Below are 18,308 nucleotides of genomic sequence, written 5' to 3' on the forward strand. Positions count from 1 at the left end.
AACTGGAGATCCCTGTGTGGGGTCCAGAGGTTTCTTAATTACTACAGGTGCACTGTGTATTTGTCCTTTTACTAACTCCTCCCTGAATACTGATTCTAGATCTTTCACTCTGCGATGAACTATGGCTGAGTACTCCTAAGCCTGGTTACACTCTCTTAAGCACTATGATCACAACATAAAGCAGGATGGTGACTTTTGTTGGAGAGGGAAAGCTCTACAGATGATTAACTCTCATCTCAAAAGAACATTATTTAATTAATTTTAGACCGCACCCCCCCACCACCACCACAAGCTCAGAGTGGTTCACAGCATTCATTCCCAATAAAAACAGTAAAACACACAAACACGGTAGCTTAAGATAAACCCAACAACAGGTGGAACAACCAGTTTAACGTGTTGATACTTATTTGACCTTAGGTTCAAAGAAGATGAAAATAAACAGGGGAAATGGGAAGAGGAAGGGAGGCCATCTGAGATGATGATGATAATGATGATGAAGAAGAAGAGTTAGATTTATATCCCCCCCCCCTTTCTCTCCTGTAAGGAGACGCAAAGGGACTTACGAACTCCTTTCCCTCCCCCCGCCCCACAACAAACACCCTGTGAGGTGGGTGGGGCTGAGAGAGCTCCAAAGAACTGTGACTAGCCCAAGGTCAGCCAGCTGGCATGTGCTAGAGTGCACAAGCTAATCTAGTTCCCTAGATAAGCTTCCACAGCTCAAGTAGCAGAGTGGAGAATCAAACACGGTTCTCCAGATTAGAGTGCACCTGCTCTTAACCACTACACCGCGCTGGCTCTCATAGTATAATCAAGATGGATAGATATCATCAGTGTCCTCAAACCAGAGGCCTGGCAGTATAACTCCATCTTACAGGCCCTGTGGAACTGTGATAGATCCTGCAGAGCGTGGGTCTCATTTGAGACGGCGTTCCATCAAGCCGGGGTCAGATCCAAAAAGCCTCTGGCTCTGGTCGAGCAGCACAGTCTTTGGGTCAGAGACCACCTGCATGTTTTTATTAGCCAAGCATAATGCTGTCTGGGGAGTGTATTGGGAGATGCAGTCACAAGACGAAGAGTTTGGATTTACAGCCTGCCTTTTTCTCCTGTAAGGAATCTCAAGGGGCCTTCCAAACTCCATCCCTTCCTCTCCCCACAGTAGACACCTGGTGAGGTAGGTGGGGCTGAGAGAGTTCGGAGAAAACTGAGACTGGCTCAAAGTCACCCAGCAGGCTTCATGTGGAGGAGCAAGGAAACAAATCCAGTTCGGAGAGGAAAACGAAAGGGAGAGAAAAGGAAAACACGGACACTGGATGAACTACCTCCAGAAAAACACTCACCCCAAACAGGGAAGTACAACAAACTGATTTATAGCATGAATGACAAGTCTAAATGCATTAATAGTATTATAAATACATTCTTATACATAACCAGGAATAGCTTACTGGAATCCAAATTTCATTCGTCACTATAATCGATGATCATTGATGACTATTCAGAAATTCACTTTCGAGGGTTAACAATTGATGAGACGATAGCCTAAATGTATTATTAGTATTAGTAATACATTTATACAGAACAATATTCATAAGACCATAGCATTCATGAGTAGAGGCAATGTTTCAAAAGTCAGTTTGTGCCTGCGTGATTTATCTACACCATCACAAACTGACTTTTGAAACATTGCCTCTACTCATGAATGGTCTCCTATCTGTGGGATTTATGAATGAACTTGATTCCAGTGCTATTCTATTTATGTATAAGAATATATTTATAATACTATTAATGCATTTAGACTTGTCATTCATGCTATAAATCAGTCTGTTGTACTTCCCTGTTTTGGGAGAGTGTTTTTCTGGAGGTAGCTCATCCAGTTTCCATGTTAACAAATCCAGTTCACCAGATAGTGGTCCGCTGCTCATGTGGAGGAGTGAGGAATCAAACCCGGTTCTCCAGATTAGAATCCACTGCTCTCAACCACTACACCACGCTGGCTCTCAGATGACCCAGGCAAGTTAATAATTTATTGCTGCTACTACAGAGGAAGATAAAAACATCTGACGTACAAAGGAAGAAATTTAACAAACAAGGGCAGGGAACTTGGTTAAAAACATGACAGTCTAGAAGAGGGAAGAAGAGAAAAGAAAAATAGAGCCTATAAAAACATAAACAGTGTAGAAAAACAGTGGCATCCCTCTTGCGTAAGCAGGATACATGAACATGGTTTCACCTTCTAAAACTGGCTGACAGTAGCCTCAGGGCTGATAAAAGGAAGTCCTTTCTTTTTAAAAAGTTAATTGGCACGGGTGGTAGATTCATGGAGAAGGAAGAAGTTTATCAATGATTATTAGTCACAATGGCTAACTGGAGCCTCCACGTTAAGAAGAAGAAGAAGAAGAAGAAGAAGAAGAAGAAGAAGAAGAAGAAGAAGAAGAAGAAGAAGAAGAAGAAGAAGAAGAAGAAGAAGAAGAAGAAGAAGAAGAAGAAGAAGAAGAAGAAAGAGAAAGAAAGAAGAAGAAGAAGAGAAGAAGAGAAGAAGAAGAAGAAGGGAGGAGGAGGAGGAAGAAGAAGAAGAAGAAGAAGAAGAAGAAGAAGAAGAAGAAGAAGAAGAAGAAGAAGAAGAAGAAGAAGAAGAAGAAGCAGGAGGAGGAGGAGAGGAGGGAGGGAGGAGGGAGGAGGGAGGAGGAGGAGGGAGGGGAGAGGAGGAAGGAGAGGGAGGAGGAGAGAGGAGGAAAATAGAGATTATATGAGATATGTACCTTGGCATAAGAGCCATGCCATACGAGGCCCTTTTATGCTGCTCAGCGTTATGACCTTCTGAAGCCAGCACCAAGAACAGCAGCGAAGAAAGCCACCCCTGGGGACTTACCTTGTCAGGTATAAGTCCGTGGTACAAGATGCTGTGCATGTCCCTGCAGAGCCGCTCCAAGCCGCCATATTTAGACCAGACGTTGGGATTGTTGATTGACACCAGGCCTTCCACGGTGGTCTTCAAGTTGCCCAGCAGCTTCCAATGTTCCTTCCTGAAACGGCACGCAAGCATTGGATTCAGACAGGATTGTAAAATGGGGGAAATAGCATCTGCCTTGTGGGAATCACAGGAGCCTAAAAAGAGTACAGCACGACCACTCGTGTTCAGGCAAATCCCTGCACATGCTCTGGAACACAACAATTTCCCATGAGGCCATCACAGAACGTTAAAACAGCAGCAACCAAGATTATCTCACAGCCCAAGAATATTTCACAGAATTATCTCCTCAAATGCTTTAATTTAAAAAAGAGTCACCACTGCTCTTGTTTTTTTACACAAAAATCTTAAATTTATTGATATTTTAATTTCCTTTCACTGTTAAGTGTGCTTGGAAGCCTCTTAATGAGCAGAAATGCATGTTCTCTTTTGTTCCAGGGGGAAGGATGAGACCTCACAGATAGAAATTACTTAAAACGAATGCAACACAACGGCCTTGAGCACACTCACACTGATAAAGTGAAAGGAACAATGGTAACATTCCAACTCCAGACTCCGAGTCATTTATTTATTCATGTTATTTTATCTTGCTATGGCTTGGGAAGAGAAATTGGCAGTTGCCCAATTAGCCTCGTGGGCAATACCTGCTAAGCGCACTCTCAGTTTCTCTCCTTGAAAAAGCGGCAGAATCCATCATTCTTTTACAGCCAAATAAAGCAGACAACCCAAAAGACAATGCTGCAGCGTATCAGTTCCCCCCCATTTGACACGTACAGAATCTATTCAAGTAAGAAAGTGTCTTACAGCAACCATACATTACCTGAGAAGTTAAACAGTTCAACAGAATTTAACAGTGAAATGCTTTAAATCAGGGGTGTCAAACTCGCGGCCCTCCAGATGTTCATGAATTCCCATCAGTCCCTCCCGATGTGAGCATCTGCTATACTGGCAAGGGCTGATGGGAATTGTAATTCATATACATCTCTCAAGATGCCAGCCACAGATGCAGGCGAAACGTCAGGAGAGAATGCTGCTAGAACACGGCCATACAGCCCGGAAACCACACAGCACCCCTGTGATTCGGGCCGCGAAAGCCTTCGACAATACATTTCTTTATATATTATATTGAAATTCTTTGTCAAAGTTTCAATGTCATAGTTCGCTTCCATCTGAGATTTTAGAGGTGAAGCTGTGGGACTAGGTCTTGAATGCCCCCCCCCTCATATTTCAAATAACCCTTTTCTTATTTCGTGTGAATCTTTTTTTATTAGCTCTTTCTTTGAATCTGTTCTTTCTTGCCATAAATAGCTATGTAGACCTGATAAAATCTCCCTGAGATTTTTTTAACAGTTGGAAGATATATCAAGGAACAGACTATTGCTTTAAATTTATGACATAGCCAATGACTGATGTTTAAACTGTCAGGCTGATTGACACAGGGGTGATACTGAAAACATCTGTCAGGGATATAAATTGCCTATTCCTGCCTTGCACAGGGGGAGGGACTACATAACCAACATCTGTTCCAGCTCTAAGACTCTATGACTCTAAGATGACTCCTGCAAAGGTAGTAACAACTATTATTTAAACAGTTAAATGCCATTGAGTTGGAACTGACTTATGGGAACCTCGTCAAGTTCCCATCTCAGTATAAGATATTTTATCAATGGTATATCTCCCCAATGTATTCTGAGAAAATGGATAAGATTCAAGGTGCAGGAAAAGAGATTCTACCTAAACATTAGGAAGAACTTCCTGACCATCAGGGCTATTCGACAGTGGAATTCGCTGCCTTGGAGAGTGGTGGAATCTCCTTCTTTGGTGGTTTTTAAAAAGAGGCCTTGATCAGCATATGTCGGGAGTGCTTTGATTGTGCGTTCCTGTATTGCAGGGGGTTGGACTTGATGGCCCTTGTTGTCTCTTCCAACTCTATGATTCTATGAAAGAACCTGAGATGATATTGCTGGTATTGATAGGTCTGGTGATTACGCTGTTAAAGTGACAATGAGGACAGAGTTGGCCCCTTGGTTTGTTGCAAGCCAGAGTCCAAGATTTGAAGGTTGCCAGTCATAAATCAAGACTGCCTGGTCCTCAAAGGAAAGCACACCTGTATGTAAAGTATCTGTTCAGAAGTAAGGTACTTGCCCTTGGGTAAGTCCCACAGAACTACTTAAGGCTATCCATTTTTGGTGATGTGGTTACAACCATAAGCAGATCTTTAACCAAGATCTCTAAAGCTCCTGGCCTTGAATTACTGGTTGCTGTCACTGCAATATGGACAGCTTCCACAGAGATATCCTTTTCAGCAGACCTATGGTCCTCTGATAAGATAGAATACCTTGAGATAAACCACTAGATCACATGCTTAGAAGGGTGCGGCTGAAACTAGCAGGAAGCAAGACAACAATGCCAAACAAAACCAGGAGCTCAATTTGCCTTTCTTTCATCCCAGGGAAAAACCACTGGAGGAGGAGGAGGAGGAGGAGGAGGAGGAGGAGGAGGAGGAGGAGGAGGAGGAGGAGGAAGAAGAGGAAGAAGAAGAAGAAGAAGAAGAAGAAGAAGAAGAAGAAGAAGAAGAAGAAGAAGAAAGAAAGAAAGAAGAAGAAGAAGAAAGAAAGAAAGAAAGAAAGAAAGAAAGAAAGAAAGAAAAGAAAGAAAGAAAAGAAGAAAGAAAAGAAAAGAAGAAGAAAAAAGAAAAGAAAGAAGAAGAAAAGAAGAAGAAAGAAAGAAAGAAAGAAAGAAGAAAGAAAGAGGGGGAGGAGGGGGAGTTTGGATTTATATCCCCCCTTTCTCTCCTTGTAGGAGACTCAAAGGGGCTTACAATCTCCTTGCCCTTCCCCCCTCACAACAAACACCCTGTGAGGTAGGTGGGGCTGAGAGAGCTCCAAGAAGCTGTGACTAGCCCAAGGTCCACCCAGCTAGGCGTGTGTGGGAGTGCACAGAGCTAATCTAGAATTCCCCAGATGAAGCCTGCCTCCCACACCCTCAGAAGCTGACAGAAGCTGAGGGAATCAAACCCGGTTCCTCCAGATTAGATACACGAGCTCTTAACCTCCTACGCCACTGTTGTTCTTTTTAGTGGCTAGAGTTCCCAGTCCTATAGACGGAGCCTGTTAAAAGGCAGGACTGAAACAGCATTTGGTGTAGACTGGTGTTATCCTGAGATAACAAGCACCAGATTCGAAGAGAGCAATTCAGCCTTGCATACTGGAACGAAAACAAAAATCCTGATTTCAAATACATGCCGTTGGGGATCTGGCTGCAGTGGCGAAGTGAGGGTGCATGGGGGGACTGGAACCCTGGGCACCACTTCCTTGGGGGCACATTGCAGGGATGCCCCCCGTGCCCATGCCCCGGCCCTGAACTCCCCATGGAGTTGGGAGGCAGGGGGAGTTGGCTGGCCCCACTCCTAAACTCCACGTGGAGAGTGGGGGCAAGGGCACGATGCCCAAGGTTAGCCCTAGGAACCATTTTATAAAGCCAGGCCCCAGGCTGGTTGAGACTGAGACCGGAAGAGAACTTATGGTTATAGAAGAAAACCTGCTGACCCAGCAAGTGACGGCCATGAAAAAGGAAGGCTCCATGCTAGGAATTATTTGTTCTGCACTGTGGTGCAAAAAACCTTCTTCTTGAGATCTGCTACTAATCTGAGTAGACAATACTGACCACTATGGACGGATGGTCTTTAATGGGTGTCCTTTAAGAAGTCATAAGATTATTTATTAGGAGCAGCAGTGGCGTAGGAGGTTAAGAGCTCGTGTATCTAATCTGGAGGAACCGGGTTTGATTCCCAGCTCGGCCTCTGAGCTGTGGAGGCTTATCTGGGGAATTCAGATTAGCCTGTGCACTCCCACACACAGCAGCTGGGTGACCTTGGGCTAGTCACAGTTCTTTGGAGCTCTCTCAGCCCCACCTACCTCATAGGGTGTTTGTTGTGAGGGGGGAAGGGCAAGGAGATTGTAAGCCCCTTTGAGTCTCCTACAGGAGACAAAGGGGGATATAAATCCAAACTCTTCTTCTTCTTCTATTTGGTTCTCCCTCTATATTGAAATTCTGGATAGTTCTGCGCTCTACTGTAAGCTGCCCTAAGCCCAGCTTGGTCGGGATGAGGTGGTGGAGGAGGAGAATATTAATATTAATATTATTAATAATAATGACGATGATGAAGATAATAATAATGATGATAATGATGATGATGATGATGATGATGATAATAATAATAATAATAATAATAATAATCCCCCCAAAGGGCACTACCTTGGTGTGGTGGTGGGGCTTGTGTGCTCCAATGAGTCAGAGGGCTGTGCTGGAGGGCCACCCAAACCAGAGAGGCCTCTGATGAGAAGCCAGACTAAATGTGCCCAAAACCCAAAACCATGGTGAAGACAAGAAAAAGAAACTTTATACGAGGATCGGTGCATACATGCCGGTCCAGCAAGGACAGCGTCTAGTGCTTTCTGGGAGTACACCTGGGCACTTGGCGGAAAATGGGCTACAGGACTCAGGATCTTCAGCTGAGCAACCAGGGCTGAAGACTGCAGGACTACTGGAAGTACCGAACAAACGTCTAAAATATTCGTGTGCAGAGAATAGAGAAATTATGGCTTGCTACTACAAATCAAACCCATCAAAAAGAGGATACCTCAAACAGATGTACCAGAGTCTGGAAAGAACTTCACCCGACACAGAAATTACTGAGCAAAGAGACTTGCATGATCCAAAGAAGATATATATAGAAAGGAACAAAGTTTTTTTTGAGTGCACTAGAGCTAGCAGAAATCCAGCCAGAAAGCACAGAGACAATGGTATTGAAAACATGCCAAAGGAACACTCAAAAAGGAAATTCAACAAAATTGGCAACAAATTCCAAGGTTGCCTGAGAGACAGAGGGAGGAGGAGGAGGAAGAAACAACAATCATCACACCTCCAAAGGAGCCAGCCCAAACAACCCAAAGAGTTCCCAATTGACAAAAAAGCAAGAAAGAACTGATGCAGGAAGATCCTAGGAACACATGAGCAATACAAGCAGAGGCGTTACCAAGATTGCCACCATTGAAGATTGTTCCAAGGAAGGGATCTGCTCCAATTCACTGAAGGATGCAAAAGCAAAAGGGTCATTGCTGGAATCCAAACAATAATGTCACTGCATGAAACAAACCAGCTTATGTACAGCACTGCAAGTAGTGATTACTAAAGAGCTAGGGGTAAAGATTCATCCACCCAGAAGAAGGCCCGAAAATAGATACTCCCAAAGTGGAAAATCAGACTGGGAAGAGAAAGAAATCAGCAAACTTCTGATCGGATGCCAGCAAACTGAAGAAAAAAAAGAAGCATGAAGGAGGAAAGAAGCTGAGAGAAAATGACAAAAATACAAAAGCAGACCTAGTTAAGAGGTACCACCTGGACAAGAGAGGAAACTCAATGAGGAGGGCAATAGAAGGTGGTCAAACAACAGATAGTGGCAGTTTCAAAAGAAGATTGCAAGATTTGAAGCAAGGGTTTGCTCAATTACAAGCAGAATCAACTTTTCTACTCTCAACCAGAAAGCGATTCTACCAGAATGTAGAGGTGGAGATGTTGAGGAGAACCCAGCGAGAAACACTTACAGGAGAGCCAGACGAGAGAACAAGCGATTGAGTTCTGGAGAAACATTTTGGGACAGCCAAGAACTACAACCAAAATGCAAGTTGGAGGCCAAAGATGTGGAGGCTGAACTGAGCAGCAACAACATGGACAACCTGGTAATAACAACTAAAATGGTTGGAAAACGAGCAAAAAAAAGGTGAAGAACTGGACTGCTGAGCGTGGTATTGAACTACATGGATTCTGGCTGAAGAAGCACTGACCAACTTGCATGAAAAAGAATTGCCCAACAGTTGAATCCAGGTGCTGCCAAACGAGGCCAAATTGAAGAATGGATGACAACAGGGAAAACGTTTCTGATAATGAAAAGACCAAGAAAAGGGAGCAATCCCTAGCAATTACACGAGCCCGATCACTTGCCTACCAACAACCTTTAAGCTTTTTTTACTGGCATATTAGCTGATGCAATACAAGACCACCTGGAAGGGGAAAGAACTTGCTGCCCCCAGAACAAAAGAAGGAAACAAACGAAGAGCAGTAGGGGAACAAAAAAGATCAACTGCTCAGCAAGATACAAATGATCGCTTGAGAATTGCAAAAGAAAGGAAAACCAACTTGCATGTAGCTTGGATTGATTACGGGGAAAGCATTAGATTCGCACATGTACACAGTTGGATACTTCATTGCCTGGAGATAGTTGGAGTCGAGTGAAAACATCAAGAAATTGGTCAAGGAAATGCAATGCACACTTGGAAAACAGAATTACGATGGTCAATGGAGCAGGGAATAGGGGAAATCAACATCCGAAGGGGAATATTCCAAAAGGAGACTCCCACTGTCCCCACTACTCTTCATCATTGCTATGATTCCGCTCTCTATAATTCACTGAAGAAAACGAAAGGTCAGAAGGATAGCAGAGACAGCAAAAAGAAACTCACCAAAAATTTCACACCTTCTATACATGGACTGACCCTAAAGCTCTATATGGAAAATCAAAGCAGCAGAGATTGAGTCACTACACTGAACACAGTGAGAGTCTTTAGCACTGACATTTGCAATGGATTTTGGACTTGACAAGTGTGCAACTTTGGAACTCAGTAAAGGTATAAACTTGCAACATCACCTTTTTGAAGGTGTGAACTATGCCAAATGACATAGAAATAAAAAGAAGCTTACCTGCAAGTGAGATAGAAAGCTACAAATACTTGGGGATACTGCAAGCGAGAGAACATCAAGCATGCAGAAGTCAAAGAGGCGCAATTAGGAAAGGAATATCTTAGAAGGGTAAGAAAAATTTTGGAAATCAAAGTTAAATGGAGGAAATACAATAAAGGCAATTAATAGCTTGGGCTAGATTGCCTGTTGATTGCATTACACTGCTGGCATAATTAACTGCTGGACACAAGCCGGGTGGACATCCTGGACAGAAAAAACAAGGAAAATTATGACCATCAATGCGAGCACTGCATCCAAGAAGTGATGTGAGACAGACTCTACCCTAGCAAGGTCAGAAGGAGGAAGAGGACTGCTCCACATCAAGCAATCAGTAGAGGAGGAGAGAAAAGAGGCCTGAAAGAATACATCCAAGAAAGTCAAGAGCCAGCATTGAAGAAGAAGTCCCACAAAGGCTGAGGATGCTGAAAGCCAAAGGAATCAAAAGAGTATTAGAGTCCAACAGTTTTAAAAAACACCTGTGAGAAAGGAGCAGTGGCTAAAACAAACCACTCCATGGGAACGATACTTTAAGAACATTGAAGAGGAAGGTTTGAGCGGCAAGAAAACATGGGAGTGGCTCAGAGAGGGGAACTCTAAAGAAGGAAACTGGAAGGCTTCTGATTTTTTGCTGCCCAGGAGCAAAGCATTACGGACAAAATGCAATAAAGAGCTACCCGAATCGAAAAGTCTTACAATGACCCAAAGTTGCGTCTCTGCAAAGAGGGTGATGAGAACTGTAGACACATCATCTGCTGTTGTAGAAGAATAATAGCCCAAACTGACTATCTTGAGCGATCACAATAGGCTAGCAGCAATGGTGCACTGGAACCTTTGCAAAAAGTGCGGCCTGCCCTGCTAGCAAGACCTGAGTGATGCGAGCACAAGCCAGAAGACCACAGAAAATGAAGAAGGGCAAAAAATACTCTGGGACTTTAGAATACAGAACAGACAGACACCTGGCACTGCTTACCCCAGACATTTGAACAGTGGTAGAGAAAAAACATGTTTGGATCATAGATGTTGCTGTGCCAGTTTGAAGCCAGCAGGGTTGAGAGGACAAAGAGCTGGAAAAGAAAGATCACAAAATACCAAGGACCGACCAATTGAAGTTGAGCGATTGTGGCAAAGAACAACAGTACATCCCACTGGTAGATTGGGTGCTCCTAGGAGAGAATCCCAAGAAATCTTGAAAAAACTATCCCACTGAAAAGCCTAAACTTGGACAGAACATCAGTCCACCTGCTGCAGAAAGCAGCACTTCTAGGAACTGCACGTATTCCACGCAAATACCTCTAACATCCTAGGTCCTGGGGAAGGACTCGATATTGGCTAGAGATAGAATTCAGACACTTGACTTAACAATGCTGTTATGTGTATTATAATAATAATAATAAATGATAAAAACACGCTCCACCCCCTAGGGATGGTTGCTACCTCTGACTGAAAGGCGCTGGGAAACGGGTGTCTGATAACTGGTGGGAATTCGGTGAGGAACTCCGCCAGTCGATCGTGAATCTTCCGCCGAATTGTCCTTGCTGCATACTCCTGTTTGTCTGACGCAACCCAGCAAGGAACGATATTGTGAGCATCGACCTGCGGAGGCAGACCCAAAAGCAAACGGGTTAAAAACGCCAGCCTGGGAGAGAGATGCCCAGACCTTTCGTGGAATGAAGAATGAATGAATGAATGAATGAATGAATGAATGAATTTATTGTTTAATCTTATATACCGCCCTATCCCCAGAGGGCTCTGGGCAGTGCACAACAAAATCAAATCATAATACAGCTAAACACAAACAAGACGAAATAACTAAACGTCCATACAAATAAATTACCAATCCCTTTTTAAAAAGAGCGGTTAAAATCAAATTCAAATGTCAAATTTCGGAAATTCAAAGGCACATCCCAAGCCCACTGTTAAAAACCCTCCCCAATGGGAAGACTGCTAGTTCCGTCAATAAGGTGTAAAATATAGGCAGAGACGAGAACAGAATTCAACGGCTGGTTGCTCCAAAGGCCCGGTGGAACAACTCAGTCTTACAGGCCCTGCGGAATTCACCAAGGTCCCGCAGGGCCCGGACAGTTGGAGGGAGGATGTTCCACCAGGCCAGGGCCAGGGCCGTAAAAGCCCTGGTCCGCGTGGAGGCCAGCCATATCATTGATGGGCCGGGGACCTCCAGTAAATTGGCCTCTGCTGAACGCAGAGGCCGAGTAGGGACATATGGGGTAATGCGGTCCCTTCAGGAATGCCTGAAGAGGTACAACTTAGCCACCCTGAGTCCTCTGGGAGAACTGGCGGGGTATAAATATAATAATAAAATAAATTAATAAAATAAACTCTGACCCACTGTTAAGGGACCAGGATATTTAACTGCCTTCCCTCCCACACTGACCATCTGTTTCCATCATTTATTTATCCACTCACCTAGATATTCCCATTCCACCTTTCGTCCGAAGAGCACAGGAAAATACAACACGAAGAAGAAGAGTTTGGATTTATAACCCCCTTTCTCTCCCGTAAGGAGACTCAAGGAGGCTTTTAAAGTCCTTTCCCTCCCTCTCCCCACAACAGACACCTTGTGAGGCAAATGGGGCCGAGAGAGTTCAGAGAGAACTGTGGTCACCCAGCAGGCTTCATGTGTAGGAGCAGGTAAAAAATCCAGTTCATCAGATAAGAATCCACCTGCTCTTAACCACTACACCACGCTGGCTCCGGTCTCCAGCCTAGGCACGGTGAGGATTCCAGGGTCCCCCTACCTGAACAAAGGGCACGTCTGGCGGCAACCTCTCTCGGACATCTTGCACCCACTGCATGGGAACCCGGAGAGGAGCGAAATCCGTCACCACCCCACCGATGCTGTGCTTCGTCACGAAGGAGGGAAGCACGTCTTTGGCGATGCCGGAGAGCAGGTGGAAAGGGATGTCCAGTTCTTGGCACTCCTGGAGAGGGGTGGAAAGGAGGAGAGAGACGTCTCTTTTGAGAAAGGACAGCAAAGCCATCTTTTCTCAGCATGGCTTGGAAGACCGCAGCCGTAAATACAGGAACTGAACTTGCCATGTTTTTGCTACAGCCTGTCACTTCACTACAGTCCCCTGCAGAGGTGGGATCCAGCAGGTTCTCACAAGTTCCCAAGAGTAGGTTACTAATTATTTGTGTGTGCCGAGAGGGGGTTACTAATGGGTGATTTTGCCACGTGATTTTTGCCTTAGTTACGCCCTCCTCTCAGCAGTAGCGCGCAGAACTTGAAGCAGTCTAGCAGGAGGTGCACCGGCGTGCGTGGCAGCCTGCGCCTGCGTGCATCCGTTTCCTGCCCAAGGACCAGCGCAGGGGCTGCATCCTTGCCACAGCCCTGCCCAGGAATGCCCCGCCCCTTGAATGCCCGCCCCCGCCCCCGTCGTGCCCCGCCCAGCCCCACTGGTGCTACGCCACAGTTTGAATCCCACCACCATGGGAACCTGTTACTAAAATTGTTGGATCCCACCACTGGTCCCCTGCCTTCTATGAAGAAGAAGAAGAAGTTTGCATTTATACCCCACCTTTCTCTCCTGTAAGAAGTCTCAAGGTTGCTGACGAACTATTCTCTCCACAAATTGTGAGATAGGAGTTCTGAGAGTTCTGTAACTGGCAGAAGGAATGTAGCAGCGGGGAAACAAATCCAGTCCACCAGATAAGCCTCTGCCACTCAGATGGACGAGTGGGGAATCAAACCTGGTTCTCCAGATCAGAATCCACCTACTGTTAACCACTACACCACTGAGGGGGGATATGATTGAAGTCTATAAAATTATGCATGGAGTAGAAAATGTTGACAGAGAGACATTTTTCTCTCTTTCCCACAATACTAGAACCAGGGGGCATCCATTGAAAATGCTGGGGGGAAGAATTAGGACTCATAAAAGGAAACACTTCTTCACACAACGTGTGATTGGTGTTTGGAATATGCTGCCACAGGAGGTGGTGATGGCCACTCACCTGGATAGCTTTAAAAAGGGGTTGGACAGAATTATGGAGGAGAGGTCGATCTGTGGCTACCAATCTTGATCCTCCTTGATCTGAGGTTGCAAATGCCTTAGCAGACCAGGTGCTCAGGAGCAGCAGCAGCAGAAGGCCATTGCTTTCACCTCCTGCAGGTGAGCTCCCAAAGGCACCTGGTGGGCCACTGCGAGTAGCAGAGAGCTGGACTAGATGGACTCTGGTCTGATCCAGCAGGCTCGTTCTTATGTTCTTCTGTTCTTACACCACGAAGCCCTCCCTCCTCCATAGCTGTTTCTCCCGCGTTTTCCAAATTTCTGATTTGAAAACTGGAGACAAGTGTCATCCGTACCCTAAAGGGAGACCTTTTGAGTGATATGCAAGCATTAACGCTCGCACGTTTCTGTGAAAATCCAGCTCAGAACGACACTTCATGCAGAATCACAACAGGGACCCTCTAACAGGGGCTAATGATTCCACTGTGCCTTTGTAACCAGCATGCAGGAAGTTGGCACAGGCCCCCAAGGGGAAGAAAGCCTGCACAACGGCCCACACACATCAAACACACATAAAAAAGAAGCAGATTCAAATCCTGCACCATTCAAACTATTTTTGCTTCCTGCCCACCGCCGGGAGATGTTCTCGAGGGCCATACCTCAGCCACTTCCTTCAGGCCTTTGAGCATGAATCCAAAATGGCGGATGGTGGCGTCCAGAAACTTGGGCACCAGACAGAAGCAGACGTGCAGCGGGAGTTTCTGCTTCAAGGCCAGACGCTGGGCATAGAGAAGGGCCCAGTTATCTGGAAGAGAAACGGAAGCGGAAAATAAAGCAAATGCCCCAAAGCTGGGGGCCGTCGGTTCTATCAGCGCCGTGCCAAATACCCAAATACTCCTGCTAAACGTTCAATAATTAGATGTCCGTAAATTTACAAACGTAAAGGATGCCTCGCCTCTACTGTGTAGATACTCCCATTCCCCTATTTCTCTGCGAGTTTCAGACACAGGAAGAATTACCAGCTCCCAGAAGAGAAGAAGAAGAGTTATATTTATATTCCCCATCACTCTCCAGTAAGAGAAGAGAGAGTTTTGGATTTATATCCCCCCTTTCTCTCCTGCAGGAGACTCAAAGGGGCTGACAATCTCCTTGCCCTTCCCCCCTCACAACAAACACCCTGTGAGGTAGGTGGGGCTGAGAGAGCTCCGAGAAGCTGTGACTAGCCCAAGGTCACCCAGCTGGCGTGTGTGGGAGTGCACAGGCTAATCTGAATTCCCCAGATAAGCCTCCACAGCTCAGGCGGCAGAGCAGGGAATCAAACCTGGTTCCTCTAGATTAGATACACAAGCTCTTAACCTCCTACGCCACTGCTGCTCTCAAAGGGGCTTACACTCTCCTTTCCCTTTCCCCCACCTACAACAAACACCCTGTGAGGTGGGTGAGGGAGCTCCATATAACTGTGACTAGCCCAAGGTCACCCAGCTGGCATGTGTTGGAGTGCACAAGCTAATCTGGTTCACCAGATAAGCCTCCAAGTTCAAGTGGCAGAGCAGGGCAATCAAACCCGGTTCTCCAGATTAGAGTGCACCTGCTCTTAATCACTACTCCACGCTGGTTCTCTGACAGAGGGAGTCTGTCACGTCTCAGCATGAGTTGGTGCCCAGACCTGCTTTAATCCAGCCGGGGCAGAGAAAATATAGCCAAATCAAGGGGAGGTGACCCATCAAAGGTCACTCCCGTGCCCTGGGTCGCTTCTCACCTTGCACTCGCTGGTCCCGGGACATCCAGTACAAGATGCCGAGACCCCCCTCCTTGAGCTCCGATTCCTGCGACAGCAAGCGAACCCGTTTCTTGTTGTACTTGAATTCGGCAACCGAGGGGGCCGTCCTGGCCCGGGTTTGCTTCACAGCCTCTGCCAGGGACTCGGTTCCCCCAATCCCACCATCTCCCTCCCTCATCTTCTTCACAGGCGATGCTTTCGCTGGGACCGCGGCATCCTCCGTCAGGTCAGGGGTTTCAGCTCCGCCGTCCTCCGCTTCGCGTCCGGGTTCCGCCCCCCCGGATGGGTTCTGCTTTCTCTTCTTTGGAGCCATGGCCGATAATGTTCTGGGGCTGCCCAAAAGTGCGCTCAGTCCCCAAAGACTCCGGGAGGAACTGAAATACAAGGCAGCCGTAGTGTGCGCTAGAGTGCTTGGGGGTACACAACAGAAAACATTACATGATAGGCGTACTAATTTTGTTTTGCATTTTTATTTTGTTGTATTTGTACTTCAATTTATACCCCGCCCTTTCCCCGCAGGGCTCAGGGCGGCTAAACAACATCACAAAACAGGATACATTATAACAGAATAATAGAGAGAGGTTTTTGGAACAAAAATCTGTAATTTTTTATCGCTGCTTTTAAATTGTTTACTTATTTTATATTGTATCCTTATATGCTGTACACCGCCCAGAGCCCTTCGGGGATGGGGCGGTATAAAAGCCTAATAAATAAATAAATAATAAAATATCCCCCCTTTCTCTCCTGCAGGAGACTCAAAGGGGCTGACAATCTCCTTGCCCTCCCCCCCCTCACAACAAACACCCTGTGAGGTAGGTGGGGCTGAGAGAGCTCCCAGAAGCCGTGACTAGCCCAAGGTCACCCAGCTGGCGTGTGTGGGAGTGCACAGGCTAATCTGAGTTCCCCAGATAAGCCTCCACAGCTCAGGCGGCAGAGCGGGGAATCAAACCCGGTTCCTCCAGATTAGATACACCAGCTCTTAACCTCCTACGCCACTGCTGCTCCTGATAAAATATACTGATAAATACTGATAAAATACATAAAACTAATAATAAAGATCACATTACTGATGGCGACTTAAACATATCAAGACTAACAATGTGCTAAAACCAATAACAGCAGCACTAACAAAACATATCCATTCTAAATCCAAACAATAGCAATAAATCAACAATAATATGGGGAGATGGGCCGCCAAGGGGTACTCGAGTGGGAACAGGTTGGGACGCGCTGGCTATACCATGAAAACGTTTACATACAGATGGCGCTGATCGGACCCAATTTAGGACAAACGTCTCCAATTCCTAAATCCTCCTTTCTTAACTTGGGGGAAGTTACAGTCCCTCTTCAATAAAGAAAGGGGGCAGGTTTGAGGGGCCAGCGATGCTGGCAGTACCCTCACCTGCCCCAACCAAAATGCACAGTGTGTAACAGACTTCTCTCTGTGATACCCCTCTGAAGATGCCAGCCACAGATGCAGGTGAAACGTTAGGAACAAGATCCACCAGACCACGGCCACACAGCCCGGAAAACCCACCACAACCCAAATGTAGGTTTGTTTTGCCCTCCTCATCTCCGCACTGCCTTCTACAACAGCCCGACAAGGTAGGTCAGCCTCTTGCACCCGGATGGAGAAAGAAAGGGGTCACTCCCGGCCACTCACCGGCCGCTCCGCGTGGCTTTCAACGTCCCGCCAGGCCCGGCTTACACAACACAGGGCGGTCTGGGAGACGCCCCTCCCGCCCCCAGCGGAGTCACGTGGTATCCCCGCTCCCCCCCCCCCCGCCAGTTTATGAATGAACGCGCGGAAAGAACGCTGCGACTTTTCGTTCGACGCTCTGTGACGTCACCACATCGCGGAGGGGGAAGGGGCGGGGCTTGAGGCAACCGCGCCTTTCTTCCACAGTCGGATGAATCGCTGGAGGAGAGAGGCTGCGTTGTCAAAAGGCGCCGGCAGAGGGCGGCAGAGAGCCGCGCGTCTGCCTCCTCCGGGAAGGGGACTGTGCTCTCCCCCACCCGCCCGCAGTCCCACAGGCACGCATGCGCAGAAAAGTTGTCCCCTTCTTCACCTGCTCCAGGTGATGCTGAAAAAGGAGAAAGCCCCCGCTTTGACGAATGGGGCTCACCTTCCAGCTTCTGCCACCTGGCAGCCATTTTATGATCACGTCCACAGCCCTTTGTCAGAATTCCAAAAGTGGCCGTTGGCACAAAGAGGTTATGAACTTTAAAGGTCAAACAAGACAAGGGATATTTCAACACATCCAGGGTCCTCAGTCATTTAGTACCAAGTGAACTGTCCAGACTGTCTTCGAGGGAAGTCCCGCATTTATCATGTTACAGCAGTCTATTGTGTATGTTACCAGGTCATGGGTGACTACAATCCTTGCATACGCTTTAAACACCAAACTCCAACACCAGACGAAAGCTAGTGCAGGGGCAAGAACATTGGGTGAGACCTGGGGGACCTGAATTCGAATCCTCACTAAGCCAAGAACCTCTCTTAGGTGACCTTGGTCAGTGGTGGGATCCAAAAATTTTAGTAACAAGTTCCCATGGTGGTGGGATTCAGCCTGTGGCGTAGCGCCAATGGGGCTGGGCGGGGCACGATGGAGGCGTGGCCGGGCATTCCGGGGTGGGGCATTCCTGGGCGGGGCTGTGGCAAGGACGCAGTCGCTGCGCCAGACCTTGGGCAGGAAACGAATGCACGCAGGCGCAGGCTGCCACGCACGCCGGTGCACCTCCTGCTAGACTGCTTCAAGTTCTGCGCGCTACTGCTGAGAGGAGGGGTGTAACTCAG

The 18,308-nt window shown here is 46.7% G+C and overlaps 2 protein-coding genes across 2 annotated transcripts in view; both read right to left on the reverse strand.

The window, feature by feature from the left end:
• RUBCN (rubicon autophagy regulator) overlaps positions 1 to 3,017 on the reverse strand; it is a 32,683-nt gene extending 29,666 nt beyond the window's left edge. Inside the window, exon 1 of the mRNA XM_048506257.1 lies at positions 2,867 to 3,017. Coding sequence (XP_048362214.1) covers positions 2,867 to 2,905 — 39 coding nt within the window. The 5' untranslated portion in view covers positions 2,906 to 3,017. The remainder of the gene's footprint in view (positions 1 to 2,866) is intronic.
• Positions 3,018 to 9,919: 6,902 nt separating this feature from the next.
• Positions 9,920 to 17,279, reverse strand: LOC125438554 (deoxyribodipyrimidine photo-lyase-like). Its single transcript, XM_048506985.1, has 6 exons — positions 17,175 to 17,279; positions 15,491 to 15,921; positions 14,391 to 14,536; positions 12,520 to 12,702; positions 11,198 to 11,356; positions 9,920 to 9,967 (listed from the first exon to the last, which is right to left on the reverse strand). The coding sequence occupies exons 2-6, from the start codon at positions 15,822 to 15,824 to the stop codon at positions 9,920 to 9,922; spliced, it is 870 nt and encodes a 289-aa protein (XP_048362942.1). The 5' UTR covers positions 15,825 to 15,921; positions 17,175 to 17,279.
• Between the last annotated feature and the right edge of the window lie 1,029 nt (positions 17,280 to 18,308).

This window comes from Sphaerodactylus townsendi, linkage group LG08 (assembly GCF_021028975.2).
Source record: "Sphaerodactylus townsendi isolate TG3544 linkage group LG08, MPM_Stown_v2.3, whole genome shotgun sequence".
NCBI lineage: Eukaryota > Metazoa > Chordata > Lepidosauria > Squamata > Sphaerodactylidae > Sphaerodactylus > Sphaerodactylus townsendi.